This window comes from Silene latifolia, chromosome 11 (genome assembly GCF_048544455.1).
Source record: "Silene latifolia isolate original U9 population chromosome 11, ASM4854445v1, whole genome shotgun sequence".
NCBI lineage: Eukaryota > Viridiplantae > Streptophyta > Magnoliopsida > Caryophyllales > Caryophyllaceae > Silene > Silene latifolia.
In genome coordinates, this window is record NC_133536.1 from 91,312,471 (window position 1) to 91,324,418 (window position 11,948).

At 35.9% G+C, this 11,948-nt stretch overlaps 1 protein-coding gene and 1 long non-coding RNA gene across 4 annotated transcripts; both read left to right on the forward strand.

Moving 5' to 3' along the window:
* The first annotated feature begins 2,526 nt into the window (after positions 1–2,526).
* LOC141611809 (large ribosomal subunit protein mL102 (rPPR5)-like) lies at positions 2,527–5,176 on the forward strand. The gene has a single exon (XM_074430448.1). The coding sequence runs from the start codon at positions 2,693–2,695 to the stop codon at positions 4,961–4,963; it is 2,271 nt and encodes a 756-aa protein (XP_074286549.1). The 5' UTR covers positions 2,527–2,692; the 3' UTR covers positions 4,964–5,176.
* A 767-nt stretch (positions 5,177–5,943) lies between these two features.
* On the forward strand, positions 5,944–8,524 carry LOC141611810 (uncharacterized). Of its 3 annotated transcripts, none has more exons than XR_012528767.1 (3): positions 5,944–6,105; positions 6,715–7,051; positions 7,265–8,524. It is a non-coding gene; the product is annotated as an uncharacterized LOC141611810 (long non-coding RNA). The 3 variants fall into 3 exon arrangements; XR_012528768.1 differs by having other exon boundaries at positions 6,984–7,051; XR_012528766.1 differs by having other exon boundaries at positions 5,944–7,051.
* Positions 8,525–11,948: the final 3,424 nt, after the last annotated feature.

Sequence of the window (11,948 nt, forward strand, 5' to 3'; positions counted from 1 at the left end):
AAACTTAGAACCTCAAATTCTACCTCATCCACTTCAGTCTCCTAATCCATAACTCTCTCTTGCTCATCCTCAACATTCACACTTGAAGAATCAACAAAGCTCAAGACATCACTCAAATCATTATGAATCAAGGAATCATCAATAGGATGTGTCATTTCAATAATATTACAAGAGGAGTCAACATGCATACAAATAGAGGAAGAGGGTGATAAATGTGTCAAATTATAACCATCCTCCTCATCATCTTCATCCCAAAAACCATCATCATCACTATCATCATCACACTCTTTATAAAAGTGGTTCACTTCAGGATCAAGGGGAAGGGGGTCATGAAACTTGTCAACATGCTCAGCTTCCCACTTAATATAATAAGAATCAATTTCTTCTTGTGTCACACGCATATTAAAGTGATTAGTCACTTGTCCAACTCGGTCCTCTAAATCTTGACTAACTAGGTTAGTCTCACATTCGGAGGGAGTAACATTAACACAAGAAGAACTCACATCAGCCACATAAGCACGTATCATATCCTCGGTAGACATAACTGAGTTATCATTACAATTCAAAGCATCGTTAGCACAAGAAATATCCACATCAGACATAAAAGCACGTATCATATCCTCGGTAGATTTAGATGGATTACATTGAAGAGGGGCAACATCATTTTACATGATAACTGTATCAGTCATAAGAGCACGAATCATATCTTCAGTAGACATATGTGAGTTATCATGACAATTCAAAACATCATAATAAAGGGGGTGAGGTTGTATAGGGAGTGAATTGTATCGCTCCCATTCTTCAGTGTCATAAGCCAAATATTGAAAAAGCTCCCACTTTTCCTCATAGCTCAACCCATTAATGAACTTTCCCCCACTTAAAGAATGAACATTCTTCATAGTGTCATTGTTTAACCCATAATAAATTGCATGACAAATTTCCCATGTTTGATACGGGTAACGACATCTAGAGACATACTCACTCAATCTATTAAAATACTTATAAAATAATTCATTCTTATATTGAGGAAAATTCAATCTAGCAGCCATCAAACAAGGAATAAAAACTCAAAATAGACACTTGACAAATATTAGAACTAACTAAAACTCTCTACACTATGACACAAAAATTAAACAATTGCCTTCCCCGACAACGGTGCCAAAATTTGGTGAGCCGAAGTCATATGCTCCCAAAGATAATATTTATAACACTTATGACCTTAAACTAAATATAGTATATGGTAATAAGGATCGATCCACAGAGAAGGCGATGTAATTAATGTGTAGAAAGTAAAGAGTACAAGCAACAATAATATGGGGGGTTTTGAGATTGATTAAGCAATAAACTACTAAACAAACAGTAAAGATGGGTGGATTCAGTTGATTAAAAGGTCTCGGGTCAACAAACATCCACTATCAACAAACTAATTGGTCTTCGATTGTCTTAAACTCAATTACTCTCAAGTACTCTATTGTGGAAATACGAGTTTCCTTCTTCCTCTGAAGTTAGTCAACTAACTCGAAACGCGATATTAGAAGACCCTAATTATTGAACAATCTAATCCACGCGTCTAGATTTAATCCAACAACAGCAATAACGATCAAAGGAAGCAATAAGGATAACGATCTTTAACACACGCGATTAACGATTCGAATTATATGTTTAGTCTCTACGTCTTCCTAATAACGATGAAACGCATACAAATTATTAGGGTAAAGTTTGCTACTTTAGCCTAGATTAAATGAACAATTACGGATTCAATTTCTAAGCATGCAATAGATTAAAGTAAACAATTACTAATTGATCAGATTAGCAAAAAGAAACAATAATCATTAAATACGAGCAAGAGACTAACCAATACTTGAGTAATAAAAGAGAGAAAGAACAATCTCACAATTAATTAGTCAATAACTTCAATCAATCGATCCAAGAAAGGAGGATTAGTTCCTCATAATTTTCTAAGCAAAAGTAATTAGGGTTCTTGAATTTTTGTCTAATGATAGTAATGATAATGAAAAACAATAATAAAAAGTCTTATGTATAATAACTTCCTAAAAAACATAACGAAATAAGGCAATCTTGTCTTCAGCACATGGCGACCCGCCACCTCTGACAGGCGACCCGCCAGGCGGCTTGCCACCCTAGCCTGGCTACCGAGCTGCTTCTTATTGACATTCTGACCTCTTATGGCTACTTGCCTGGGTTGCCTGGCTACCCATCTGTGCCGCTTGCTTGGCTTGCTAGGCTAGTCTCTTTCACTGCTTGTATCTTCTTCTTGTTGTCAAAACAAGCCTCTAGCTTTCAACTCGGGTCTCCGACATTATCAAACTTCCAAGCTCTAAACTCGGTTCCTACCTTGACCATCCATACTCGGGATAACTCGGTACAATTACACATAATATGCACAAAACAAGTGCTAAACATGAACACATACTATGCCGCATAAAATAACACATTTACTCCGGATGAGTAGCTTTCAAAATTGGTACTAACTGCGGAGTATAACCTACAAGTGTGACCCAAGAAACATTAGGCCCAACCAGCATAGTGTCACCATCTAAACGGCTAAACCCTTGTACGCCTCACTACTCTCTGTCCCCAAATCAAAACTAAAGAAAAATTTCAGAATCAATGGATTCTCCTCCTTCTTAGTTGTTAACATTTGAATCCGTTGAACATCATAACAATCAAAATGTCTCTCATTTCTCGTCTAAGGTCGCATCACTTGAAACCTAGGGTTTATCCTGGGTTTTACAATGCTTCCAATCGATCAGCTATCAATCTAATCAAATACTTTTGTTCTGCAAACTCCATTGATGAACCATTTACTGATTCCGTCTCCGCAACCGAACAAATCCCAGAAAACGCTGAAGAAACGCCCAAATATGAACAGAGGCACACTACACGAGGTAAGCGTCGTAACCCTGAAAAGGTAGAGGATATTATCTGTAGAATGATGGCAAATAGAGCATGGACTACTCGTTTACAGAATTCTATACGTAATTTAGTGCCTAAATTTGATGAATATCTTGTGCTGGATGTCTTGGATAAGGCTCGTAATGCCGAGCATGCGTTACAGTTCTTTAGGTGGGTTGAGAGGTCTAGTTTGTTTAAGCATACTAGAGATACTCATATGAAGATTATTGAGATTTTAGGCCGCGCTTCAAAGCTTAATCATGCTAGGGGCATTTTGATGGATATGCCTGGTAAAGGCGTACCTTGGGATGAGGATATGTTTGTTGTTTTGATTGATTGTTATGGTAACAATGGTATTGTTCAGGAATCGGTTAAGATTTTTCAGCAAATGAGTGAGTTGGGTGTTAAGAGGAGTGTTGATTCTTATGATGCTTTGTTTAAGGTCATTTTACGTCGTGGGAGGTATATGATGGCCAAGAGGTATTATAATAAGATGATTGAGGCAGGGATTGTTCCTACTAAGCATACGTTTAATGTGCTTTTGTGGGGGTTCTTTCTTTGTAAGAAGGAGGAGACTGCCAATAGGTTTTATGAGGATATGAAGAGTCGAGGGATTATGCCTGATGTCGTTACTTATAATACGTTGATTAATGGGTTTTATCGTTTGAACAAGATTGAAGAGGCTGAGAAGTTGTTTGTGGAGATGAAGGGAAAAAACATTGCTCCTACTGTTATTAGTTATACCACAATGATTAAGGGCTATGTTTCATCGGGCAAGGTAGAGGAGGTGTTTAAGATGTTTGAAGAGATGAAAGGTTTTGGTATTAATCCTAATGCTGTCACATACACGACACTGTTACCTGGTCTTTGTGATGCTATGAAGATGTCCGAGGCTCAGATGGTTTTGAAGGAGATGGTGGAGAGACATACTTCTCCAAAGGACAACTCCATCTTCATCAAACTGTTAGCCTGCCAATGCAAGTTAGGTAACTTAGATGCAGCGTATGATGTGTTAAAGTCAATGATAAGGTTAAGCATTCCGACTGAAGCTGGACATTATGGGATCTTGATTGAAAACTTTTGCAAGGCTGAGTCCCATGATCGGGCTGTGAAGTTGTTGGATAAGTTGATGGAAAAAGAAATAATATTGAGGCCGCAAAGTACCCTACATATGGAACCCCCTTCGTATAATGCCATAATTGAATATCTGTGTAATAATGGGAAGACTGAAAAGGCGGAAACTCTTTTCCGACAGCTAATGAAAAAAGGTGTCAAGGATCCGATTGCCTTTAATAATCTAATTCGCGGGCATTCAAAGGAAGGGAACCCAGAAGCAGCCTTTGACATACAGAAGATAATGATCAACAGAGGGGTATTATCTGAAGCAGATTCTTACAGACTACTTGTCAGTAGTTTCCTGGAGAAAGGTGTACCTGCCGATGCCAAAATGGTGCTGGATAGCATGATTGAGAATGGTCACTATCCCGACTCAGCTTTGTTTAGAATGGTCATGGAGGGTCTCTTTAAAGATGAACGGGTTCAGACAGCTAGTCGGGTTATGAAGACTATGTTGGAGAAGGGAGTGAAGGATAACATGGACTTGGCAGCAAATATTCTGGAAGCACTATTCATGAGAGGTCATGTTGAGGAGGCGCTTGGAAGAATCGAGTTACTAATGCAAAGTGGATGTGGTGTGGACATTGACCGTCTTTTATCAGTTTTGAGTCAAAAAGGGAAGACCATAGCTGCTCTTAAACTTTTGGATTTTTCTTTGGAGAGGGATTTCACCTTGGACTTCTCGAGCTACGATAAGGTGTTGGATTCTCTGTTAGCTGCCGGAAAGACCCTCAATGCTTACTCTATTTTGTGCAAAATATCAAGTAAAGGAGGTTCCACTGACCAGAAGAACACTGAGAGTCTAATCAAGACGCTCAATGAAGAGGGGAACACTAAACAAGCTGATATCCTTGGGAGATTGATGACGGGCGATAAAGTGATCAGCCCCAAAAAAGGGAAGAAGCAACCCAAGCAAGAGCTTGTAGTGTAGTGTCATGAGTGAGTTTTCTTTTTAAAGTTCCTGTTCGCCATTTCATACTAATGTTTTTTGTGTTGACAAATAACGCTAGCAGAAAATACTTCGACTATTTCATTCTTAAGCCGTATGAGTGCTTAGAGATTAATAGAACTGTTTTTGCTCCTGTATTTTAGCTCATTATTACTTTTAAGATATGTTTTTTTTCATAAAATTCGATTAGTTAACTAATATCTTTGGTGACTGGTGGTACCAAACAGGTTTCCCATGCCATTTTTAGAGTATCGTGTTTGTTCACATGGCCTTTGTTGGACTGTTAAATGTGTGTATTAAAATCTGTGGAGATTTGCGTGTACAAGATTAAAAGAGGCTCTTGTGCAGTTTCTTCTGTGAGCTAATAGTCTGAGTTGTAAAAGTATAATACGAGTAGTATCTTATCTATACACCTTACCAAAAAGTGGGTAAGAGATGTTACCGTTCATAATGAACAGTACTCGCACGTACCACTCTGCCTCTTTTCCCCAAAAAACGCTGCTCTTTGAGCCTAACAAACAAACACAATCAATTTTGCTACCCCTCCCCCCACTATCAGTCTCTCACCTCAATTATTTTTACCTCCCAAACACCTTCATCATAATCATCGTCCCTCAAACTCTCCCCTCACCATCACCTTCTCCCGCTCCTTCTCTCATCTCACAATTTTTCTTTCTTTCTAAGCTTCATGTCTTTTACTAGAATCAGGCCTTTTTTTTCCATAAAGAATGGATTCCAACTCCATTAAAGTACAGTTTTAGATCTAAAGAGTGCACTTCTAAATGACAACTCTGGACAGCTAAACACATCGTTTAGTGATTCAAAGACCATGGCTGTTGAAAACAATGATGTGATTATGAATATCACTACTTTAATTGTTGTGCTTATTGGTTGTGCTTTGGAGAAAATCCGACTTTCTGGATACCCAAACTGGTACCGCTGAAGGATTTGCCAAGGTTTGTTTTTTATTTATTTCATTTTATCTACCTTTTCCCTCAACTTTTTCTTAACCATACATACATCTCCACCATTTCCCATGAACCCTAATTCTAATGACAGCTACAGCCTCAACTCTACCAGGGGAGACGCGAGGATCAACGACGAAGGACATGGCAACGATGGAGGTGACGTTAAATTATTTTTGTCGTATGTTTAGGAATTAGGGTTTATTTTGACCTTTTTTTATTGAAGAACTAGGGGTGTTGTTTTTCTTTGGAAATGTTGTTTTCGAGGTTTTTCTGAAACTTTTGTCTGCAGGTTTTGTTAGGCTTATCATTTAATTTGGAAAATTCCTGCTCATGAATCGTTAGATTCAGTTAATCATCACTATTTTGTCTGGAGTTTCATTGCTACTCAGTACTTCTGTTAGAGCTTTCATGTATAGGATCTTAGATTCGAATCCCGATTATACGAATTCCTTGCCATCACAAATTTGGAATGAATTTTGGTGTTTTCGATGTCGAGGTTCGTTTTTTGTTAAATACAAATACTCATATAGACAAACTCGCATAATAATTTCTTTGACCAATGGTTTGGGTCTGTTTAGCATGCTTAATATTTGGAGTCTTACCTCTTCAAAATATATTCGATTTAATCTTGTTCTAGAATGAATGATTTGACATCGTCAGGAACTTTGTGAATTGTTGTGGTGGTTATGCTAATGTTGATATATTTCGTTCACCTATGTGATTAGTTGTTACTCATTCAGGTTTCATGTGTCTAAAATCTTTCAGACGGTGTATGTGCTAAATTTGTCGGCTGCTAAAGCAGAGGTCGATAATGTTTCTATCCGTTTCCTTAATAAAGAGATGCATGGTTCATCTTTCCCGTCTTTGTTAGTTAGGCAATACAAATTCAAAAAAATGGTGTGAGTGTAGAGCCTTCTCTCCTTTTAGATGAACAATACTATAATAAAAACAAATGATAGTTGTTTGTTCCTCGTTTATTTATACAATGCCTGCATTGGTTTGATTAAGTTTTCACTATCTTTGTTGTCAAGCAGTGTGCCATCGATTGGGAAGCCAAAGCCTGAGTCAATTCTTCGGGAACTTTAACCTAAGCAGGCCTTAGGTAAATCTTTTGTATTTTTGTTGTTAAACTAGCCGATGTGTTTCTCTCACTCTGATGTTTTAGCATATAGGAGTAGTTGGTAATGTAATGGTAAAACTGAAAATTTAATTTAGGCGTAGGTAAATCTTTAGTGTTTTTCTTATGGTATTGTTTACTCATTCTAATTTGGTTGCAAGATTTTCTAAAACCGGGTGTCTCCATTTTTTCATACAGTGACATGCCCTTGCTGTTTGCTGAATCTATATCCTCACAGGCTATTACTGAGTTAAAGAAAAATGTGATGGCTTCAAAGACCTTGCATATTTCTCAAGTCGAGGCTCTTCAATATTAGAAGAGATGTCATCTTCAGCTTCTAACAACCCTCGGTGCATTGAAGAGGTGTGTGTGAACAATGGTTTTATATTCTTAATTTTCGCTTCATAATACATCACGTCCACTTCCTCATTTTTCATGCCTTACGGTTGACTTGTACATGGTATACATTTCATCCTTGACATTAGTAAAAGATTACTCTACCTGTACCATGTATCATGTATGGGGTTTAAGAACTGAAGAGGCAAAAATGGATAAATGATTGTTCGAGCTTCCGTAATTAGTATGACCACCATAAACTTTTATACACATTGGTCAAGAGCCACTGAACATTTCTTTTTATTTCTGTTAGTTTCTGGTGAATGAGGACACAGAAGTACTTACAATGTATTAGGATCTTCAATTAACTCTCGCGTCCCATCAGGTGGAAACGGTCGCCAGCTTTGTCTCAACATTAGCAAGAATCTACAACTCTCTAATTTATATCCGCGTTCTTTTTTGTATCTTAACGAAGATTATAAATGACTCTGATTGTTTCCTCTTTTTGTTGCCAGAGGCTTCATGATGGCATTGAACACGTGAAGGATACTTCATAGTTCGTTAATGAATACCTAAACAATGTCATTGATGAATCAAGTAAACTTTCTACCCATGCATCTCAGATGGAGGAGACTCAGATAAAGTGTATTTCTGAATTTCAAGAAGTATTTAAGATTTGCCATTTTGTTCTGCCTGTACGTTTGATATTTGTTTTTGTACTGTAGTCTTTAAACCTGATTTGATATATTTATTTTATCTTGTAGGAACGATCAACATTTAATTCTGAGAAACTTATTGCCGATATGACCGACTTAGTCACTAGCTACATTCGCCGACAAAAACAGATGATACGTGGGCCTCTTTGCAGTAGAGACCTTTCTTTTCCGTTTTTAGTTTTGTGCTGATATGTAGATTTTACAAATGAGTATGCAGGTCGGTGAAAGGCTTGGTAATATGGCAGAAACTGATGTTACAAACAAATCTTTATGGCTTTAGTTGTGATGGTAATTTGACCGACTTCAGTTTGATGTTCCATTGACAGCCTCTTGATGGCTTTAGTTGTCGAACTGTTTAACGAAACAAATTAAAAACTTCAATTTTGTATGGCTCTTTGTCTATGCCTATACCTAGCTCGCAAAACAACGAAAACTAAGGCCATAGTCATGTTCATATAAAAAAAGCCATCGGAAATATATATGTGACCTTCCCCTTCCCTTCCTTGTGTTTATGTTGTGACTTGCGGTTTGTTGACGTAGTTTATACTTTGTGCTTGGATGGGTTTCTAGATGTTTCAAGATGATAGGTGTGCATATTTTGGCGTTTTTTTCGCGCGTGTTATTTGAGGAAAATCCTTTGATTTGTTCGCTTTGACTATGATGTCTAAACCTTTATTTTGTCTTATGATTTTGACGAAGACTGATTTTAAAGATACTCACAATTTGGTACCTGACTAGTTCAAAAGCCCGTGCGATGCACGGGCCTCCCATTAGGGTCTTCTTTATAAATTTATTATATAGTTGATAAAAGAAATTCAATTATGTTTAAATCATTGATAAACAAAAGTTCGTGATTAGTATAGTTGATCAATGAACTATTAGTGCTTTTAGCAAAGGAGTTTTGTCATTTAGTAGTTATCATTTCAGTTGTAAAACATCAAGTAATATAGTAAGAGTATGTAATTAGTTTTTCCATTATTGTTATAGAAATCACTTTTAATTAAATACAAAAAATTATCTCCATAAATATAGTGCAGCTCACCAAATGAACCGCCCTTAATAACTGAGACAGACCTTTATGAGTTTTGCAAATTATTTTAACCTATAACAACTACGTAAAACTAAATGGTGTTACGTAAAGGAACAAGTATCATAAATATCTATATTTAGTGTGTTTAGAGAAATGTTAAATCTCCTATAGCAAAAGTTTACTTTGACTATCTACAATTAAGAGAGTGTTTTGCTCTTTTTATACCTTCTCGTAAAATCAAATCCATACTAAATTCCAATAAAATTAGTAGTCTCTAAACAACAGTACAAAAATATTTGTGATTCTGTTACATAGAATGCATGAGACTCCCATTAGGATCATCTTTAACAATATGCATGTTGAATGTTCTAAGAATTTGGTGAACAACAGATTGCAAACGTTGGTTTACATTGTCATGGTTTGATAGTAGAAGTCAATTAAGTTGATAAAAAATAAAGTTCAACTATCTTGAAAATCGGAACACAGAAAACTTTTGGGTTGATTATTGATGGATCATTAATCCCTTTAACTTAAAAGCTACTCCTTTTGGTATTAACTATATCAGTTGTATAGCATCCGAAGACACAGTTATGTTATGAAATTACCTATTTTTATTGTTGTACGCGCCACTGATTTTAGTTACTTTAAAACGTCATTCCCAAAAATGTGGTTTAATTCCATCAAATGAACATGTGATAACTGAGGCCGATTTTATAAGATTCACAAATTAGATTAACTTACAACATTTACTAATACTTCATTTTGTAAGCATACGACCATGTAAATGTTGAATGGTGGTACGCAAAACATCTATCTCAATTATATTTGTTTAATATTGCATGTCTTACGTACAACATGTACATGTCCTCTCTCTTTTGATCTTTGTATCTAAATTATGATAAACGACTAATATAGATTCAACACATCCTTAAGCCTCTTAAATCCCTTCTTTTTGAACTTCTCCTCCTCACCTCAACCATGTGTTTCATGTCTTTATTATTATTATCAATGTCTTGATTTATTCTGATCTTTTCTCCTTAATCATTTGGTGGTTTTGTCAACTCAGTGTTAAACCCCTTCAACCCGTAGTGACTTTCCTCTATTCATTTTTATTGCTCTTCTTGATCTGTTGCCAACACTCTTAAGACCTGTCCTCAAACACCTGTTAACTCAGTCTATTAGGCCCCTCCTGATTCCCCATGGCACAAAATGAATGTAGCCGCCTCATTTTGTGCTACTACTCTTTTGATGTGTATTAGTTTGATTGCCCGAGATCATTTAAAGCAGTGGTTAAAGGATGGACTTTCAAGTGTATCGTTTTTTACCCCTTTTGAGTATACTACTTGCCATTGAGATTGACCTTCTTTCTGGGCAATCGTGTGAGTTGTTAAAACTTGAAATTTTTATGAAAAGGTAGTGTAAACTTGAAAGTGTTTGTGTTAAAATTTCCTTAAAAATGTCATTTGATAATATTTTTAAGATGTTTTTATAATTGATAAAACCGAATAAAAAAATTCAATTGCTTTACAATTTGAACACATAAACGCATGTTAACATATAAAGAAACGTAATTAAGAAAATATTTATCAACAAACGGGGAGAGAAAAATCCATCCAAGTGGTCATGAAGGCAGCCCAATTTAAATCAAAAACCTAATGAAATTTTGTTAAATTACAAGAAATCAATTCATAGTAATAAAAAGGTAATACAACTTAAGGTAAATACCTCATTTGGTTTTTGCACAGGGTTGGCTAATAAAATAATAATTATACCATATTAATGTGGAGTATGTGAAAAGATGTTAAAGATGATGATTAACCTATATTTGTCTTACTTTTATTTATCTTTTTTCATATTATATGATTATTTTGAGAGATCATCCCATCAAAAGCATTATATTCTCTATATTTACGTTTTTTTACTTACAAACCGAACATTATGTACTCCAAATTTTTGCAGAATTAGAATAATACACCTTGTAATTATCAAAATGTCTATAATAACGTTTAGACTAATACTCTAGGTAATGTAATTATCAAATTTCTAAAATGTTTAAAATAACCCAACCCGAATGTTTATTGTTGGAACTGACTACTATCCTTAAATAATGTGATAATAACGTATCCGAAGATGACTCGAACCTGAAATAACCCGACCCAGTGGCGGAGGCAGGAATAAACTCCAACGGGGACGAAAAATCTCGGCAGGGGCGAATGAGTAATGGTGTAAGGAAACTCGAAAAAAGTTGGAAAATTTTAACTAAAACATTGAAATTTCTGATCGCCCTCACCCCGCTAGCCCCCTTGACTCCACCACTTATGCGACACGACCCATTTTGAATCAAATTCTTGAAAACCTGAATTGTCTGATCCCAACCCGAACCTGGCCCGGTTGGCTCGTTTGTCAGATCTATCTCTGTCCCAATTTTTTACATTTGAGTAAAATATTACTTATAGAAATTAAATGAATAAATAAATGATGGGACGTAAGAAATGTCAAAACTTTTTTTCCAAGCTAACTTATTGTGTACCTTTGAAGTAAACATCCTAAGAAAAATCGTTGTTTAATACAGAATATATTACTCCGTGTGTAGTAGAGGTTGAATATCCCAAGAAATTTTTGTAAATTTTGATGATAGATTGATATAGGCAAATACATAATTATAGCAAATTTGAAGCGAGGGTCGGAAAATTATAATGATGGAATAAAATAGGCATGACTACTCTGATAATGATAAAATACGCAATGAATGGATCGTGTAATGATCAATTTCAGCTTATCATAGGAAGTAATCAGGTCG